This window comes from Pinus tabuliformis, chromosome 4_1 (genome assembly GCF_031772625.1).
Source record: "Pinus tabuliformis cultivar Carrire ecotype Pingquan chromosome 4_1, CPIR1, whole genome shotgun sequence".
Classification (NCBI taxonomy): Eukaryota; Viridiplantae; Streptophyta; class Pinopsida; order Pinales; family Pinaceae; genus Pinus; species Pinus tabuliformis.
The window spans coordinates 588172536-588178117 of NC_142303.1; the positions used below are offsets into that span (position 1 = coordinate 588172536).

Genomic DNA, 5582 nt, shown 5'->3' on the forward strand with positions numbered 1-5582 from the left:
ATTTGCCTAAGGAGACTTTATTAAAGAAGGAGAAAGGATGATATTTCCTAGGCAAGTTGGATGCCACTTTAACTTTATAAAGTGGAGTATCATAAAGTGACTTTATAAAAGTGAATTTAATAAAAAGAAAAAAGAAAAAAATAATAAAGAGAGAAAAGGGAAGGTGAAGATGAAAAGACAAAAGGGAAGGCGAAGATGAAAAGACAATCCTAAACTCATTAAAGAAGGGAATTGAGGAGACTCTAATTCATTCGTACATTGTGTGAGTTTGAAGAGAGAGCTCTTGGAGAGAGTTGGAAGAGGAAGCTGAGGGCTTTGGAGCCCTAGCTGCCATAGCAGACTTTGGTGTTGCAACGAGACCCCCTAGTCTGAGAGTGAAATCACTCAGATTTCACCGTAGAGCTTCAATGGAGAACGAATTTTCTGAGAAATATTGAGGTACTCAAGCTTATCAATTGTTTTATATCCTTATATTGCATTTTCCTATTTCCTATGACAAGCTGAAGGCTTCATGGAGAATGAAGTGTCAAAGACAAATTAATATCAGTAAATAATGCAGTTTCATGGGACCCACGAATTATTGAGAGGACTGCAGACTTTTATGGTGGGGCCAGACCAAATATTTCTCCAAAGAGACATAGCATAAAACTTAGCCTGACCCAGGTTGAGTGCATCAAGGCAGCACGCTTCCCATTGAAAATTATTGAGCTGGGTCGAGCCTTCCTGAAGGTGAAAAAAAGGGAGTTGGCTTAATTTTCCTTGGTGGGTTGACGCATTTCTAACTGCTGGACCTTATTTCTCTAGAAGGAACGAGTTGACATTCTTGTTGGATGAAAGCTGGGTCGTATTTCTTCCTGGGCAGTGTTTTCATTAAAAGACTGAACATGTGGATGGGGGGGTGCTTCAAATAGCCACAGGCTGGTCGTATTTTTGGTGTTAAGCGTGAGACTGTTCTCCCAAGGTTTTATTCTGAGTTCTGGAGGTCACATTGAGGAGTTCAAAAGCTATTTCGCCCTCATTCCTTGCTGCTGTAGCTTCACTGGAGGGCCTGTGTATCACCTTTAGAGTCATATTTGGAGGGCTGGGTGCTGAAAAAAAATTATGGGCAGCGTGCATCACAGCAAGTCCTGCAGCATCATCCTGGTGAGCTAAATAATTGCTTATGTCCTCTCTGGTGTTGACAGTCAACTAAATATCAGATTCCATCTTCCAATCTGCTCTCTGTCTATTCAAGTTTGAATGAAACTGTCTATTTGTAAAGGCTGCTGTCTATTATCCACTGCATTAAATTTCTGAAGTTAACTATTGCCAAATATACAATTGCCTGGAGACTGTTGATACATGTGGAGGAATTAAAAACAATGTACAGTGAGGCCAACTTATGAAAACATCACCTACAGCGAAGTGTAACCGAACTGTTTGAAGAAATATCTCCCTGAAACTCCGACTAAAAAACTCAGAAATTTCTAAAGAAATTCAGAAGTTTGTCAAAGCGGGAAATTACACAAATTTTGATGGGCATTGACTAATTCCATGCCGAGAGTGCTTGGTTCAAAGTTCAAACCCCCCTAGGTGAGTTGCACTAGTCTATGTCGATGAGCTTACTAGGGATACCATCTACAAATGTGGAGAAGCATCCCTCAAGTTTCATAGGGAGGTTTTCCTTGGAGAACAAAGATATTAGTCCACAATCCATGTTAAGCAAATCTACATACTAAGTGTTTTGTTCAAACAAAGTCAAACATAGGTTTTGACCCAATATTTACAATATCCAAAATGCAGACTATTGCAGCAACGAATCATGTGTTTCATAATGATACCAAACATGTGGAAGTGCATTGTCACTTCATCTGAAAGTTGGTGACAACAAACAAATTGAGTAGCAATATTGTACAACTCAAGGGAAAACTGCAGACATAATTACCAAGGCCTCTCAGTCCATATAAGTTTGTATATTTTAGAGATAAGTTTGATGTGATTCAAGTATAATCATTAAGTGAGGATGATAAAGTATGTGTAAAGGTCATGATTACTATGAAGTACTTTAGTTATTTTAGTCAATAAAGTACGTTAGTTGGCCTTAGTCACTTTTGATTGGGCTTTATTAAATGGAATGTGGAGAGTCACCTTAGCTTGTACTTTCATTTATGTATCATTTTCAAAAACTAAAGTAACTCATTTGAATGCTTTCTTTCTTCCACTGCTCATGTACATTGTTTCCTGCTACTATTATATGCATTTACAACATTTTTATTTCTTAATTGTTTCTTTCAGCTGACGCAACGTCATACATGCGAAAGGATTTTACTGCAATCAAAGACTATAAAAGCTCAATCCAATGACCTTGCAACTCTTACCAAAATGATAAATGAGGGATGATAATATGAGTACTAGCAGATACAAAAATGTGTAACTGGCATTCAAAACATACCTATAACAGCCTTTGCCTTGTTGCTTTGAAGGTGCCCAACAAAATGCCACTGGATATCTGTGGGAAGCTATAAGTGACAGAGTCGAATGAGAAATTTACTCTAGACTGGTTGCATGTATTGCAAATATCAAAATAAGTGAAGATAAGCATTTCAAGGCATCAAGCATATAGAAACAAAAATAACAATCCAAAGTCGAACTCACAAAATACATAACTTTAAACAAAACAAAATACATAACAATATAATTCTAGATAAAATAGAAACTTCAAAGCCAACAAAAAATATTTTAAAAACACTTTGTCATCCCTCTGCAATGATGAAAAAACAACATAAAGAACCTAGTTAAGCTCCAATACATGAGCACGCATAAATCTAATTTGCAGATTTCTAGGTGATTTTAAGCACATGACAATCTAGGGACACCCTCCTAAGATTGGCATGCACCAATTCTGAGGGAGAGGCAATCAGCTAGTGACCCTTGGATTGGTTGCCATTGATTATCACTTCATTTTTGTGCTACAGCTTTTGGAGAAGAGTCAATATTTTTCTGTGGTGCAGATTTGAGTGCTAACAGGCCCAGCGTATGACAACGAGAAATTTACAATGCTAGCTCTTGGTATATTAGAGGACCCACGCCCCTGGAGTTCCCCACTAATGGGCGGGACCCAATTCAGCATGTTGATCCTGACCCTCTTGTCTCCTGGTGGGGCCCTGGCCCTGGATGACCACAACGATCCTCCTCCTATGGCTAGTGTGGTTAGTATCTTGTGTTTATTTGCTCAGGCAGCTGCCCTTTGTACCGTTTTGTGTTATGTTCATGGAAAGTGTGATGTAGACTCTGTGCGTAGATGTTTTGGCTGATGCCAGCCCACATTTTTTGCTTTTGATATTGCTGGTGGAGGCTGCAGTTGCAGCCGTCTTTTTTGTATTAAATCGTGTGGATATTGCTCTTACTAATCGTTAAAGGAAGCTTTATTCAATAAAATCTGGGATCCTTGAACAAAGTTGAAGGGCACCGCTAACTGATGCCCATAGACACTCTACATTTTGACTTTGGACAGTAAAACAAATATATAATTTACCTACCAAACGAAAATATTTACAGTAGTTACCTGAGAAATCAGGCAAAGTAAATAATCAGGTAGCTTAAACATCAAAAATTAAGAAAGCAAGCATCGACCCTAGTCACATATTAGTGTGACTTATCCTAACTGAATCACTTACAAGAATCTTAACAGAAACATGCAGTAAATGAAACGAATCTGCTGTTAATTTGAAAACAGAATTTTACTTACCCAAAAAAGGATTAAATTAATAGCAACTATTGAGAAATCATGGTAAGTAAATAATCGGATATTTTAAAATCTGGAAATTAATCAAGAGCGCATAAATCCTAGTCACGTTTTAAATCCGGCATGTTTCCAACTGGAAACCAGATTAGTGGCCAGTAGGTACTCCACCGCAGAATCTTCTAGGAATTCACAAGTGTTCTTGGGGTTTTCCGCGTCTCCAAATCAATATGTTAACCCGCCAGGACTTGTGAGGTGACCTTAAGCTCATGAAACTAATCTTAGATCCATTTGCTAGAGGAGATTGACGCTAATACTAGCGGTTTCGAAAAGAATTATGTTCAGAGTTTCTGTCATAAATAATTTTGAACAATTTGCATAAAATGATACATGCACTCAAAGTATCTGTTCACTAAATTAATCTGAATTATCGGCCAGCACCAAGCAACATTTACAAGTATAAAGTTCCAGAAGCCTTACCATTGCTTTCTTCATATATCTAAAACGTTCGGAAATGTTGCATCCATAACGGCATTTATATCAAAATGGGAAAACCCTCAATAATATTTTAAATTGCTTATTACAAAGGCTTTACCTCTGGCGCCTTGTCCAGGAGCTCCTGCACATAGTTTTCCCCGAAGTAACGATGGCCAGCGTCATAAACTTCCCTGATCAGCGACACTGGTTTCGTCTTGCTCACTGCAACAACCCTCACCTGCTGAAAACATACTGGTTTGGTTACTTTTCGCAATTTTAAATAGAACTATACGAATTGGGATTTGCAAATGCAAATTTACTTGAGACGCTTGTCTGCCGGATCTTTCAGCAGCTTGTTGAACGCGACGCAATACAGTACGCAGAGCCAGGGCTGCTGCACCCTCCATTGACGTCGCTGTTTCCTGTGGAAGCCTTTCTGCGAATCAATAACTTTACGTTCTTGGTGATCACAGTGTTAATAGCGCAGGAAAAGATATGGTACAACCCACCATATTATATGACGTGGAGACGATTCGATCGTTGGTCTGGTCGCGCTTCCCACCACTGTCGTTTCCGAAGTTCGACCACAGAGAGTTCAGTGATGCACGAAGTGGTATTATTTTGTCACTTAACCCCGAGACAAAATGGTCGCGTGGTATCACCGCCATTCAATCTCGTTATTTAATTTTTATTGTGATTGATAAAATTGTGATAAATATATAACATTGAAAATTGGTGAAATTTATCTAGTTTCTTGTTATTTTCCTTTTCGTAAATATTACTTAATCTAAATTTAAAACAACATCATATTCACTTTTTCAAGGAGTTAATATATTTAATGTTGATTAAACATGGTTTAATTGATATTTTCCTATCAACAAGTATATTAGCAATTGCATTAGGGGAGCAATTGCATTAGGGGCAAAGGAACGCTTATAGGAGTGGGGAATATAGAAAGCAATAAACGAGTAAAATATATGGAAAATGAATTGTAATTGAATTTGAGTTTCTATATATATTATAAAGAATGTAGCAAGAAGATAAATTAAAGAAGAAAGTTACAATAACATAAATGTCCCAGAACAATGGAACTCTTTGTAAGCACTAACATAAATGTCCCAGGACAATGGAAATCTTTACAAGCACAAGGTACATAGCAAAGGACTTCATTTCCTAAGGGATTTTTTAAAATGACATAAAATAGATTCTGAACACGGGAATTATGAGGTAATTAACAACTAAACATATCAAGGACACTTGGGAGAAATGAAACGAATTTTATCAGTGAATTGTTATGAAGATGACAAAAACTTGGCTTACAAATAAAATTGTTGTATCAATGAATGTTGTGAAACTACTTGTGAAAAACTTTGTGATCAACAAT

The 5582-nt window shown here is 37.5% G+C and overlaps 1 protein-coding gene across 1 annotated transcript in view; it reads right to left on the bottom strand.

The window, feature by feature from the left end:
• Window positions 1-4870, bottom strand: part of LOC149177334 (uncharacterized) — a 108514-nt gene extending 103644 nt beyond the window's left edge. Inside the window, exons 1-4 of the mRNA XM_089420095.1 lie at window positions 4708-4870; window positions 4519-4620; window positions 4317-4436; window positions 2432-2498 (exon numbers count right to left, since the gene is read on the bottom strand). Coding sequence (XP_089276221.1) covers window positions 2432-2498; window positions 4317-4436; window positions 4519-4620; window positions 4708-4866 — 448 coding nt within the window. The 5' untranslated portion in view covers window positions 4867-4870. The remainder of the gene's footprint in view (window positions 1-2431; window positions 2499-4316; window positions 4437-4518; window positions 4621-4707) is intronic.
• Window positions 4871-5582: the final 712 nt, after the last annotated feature.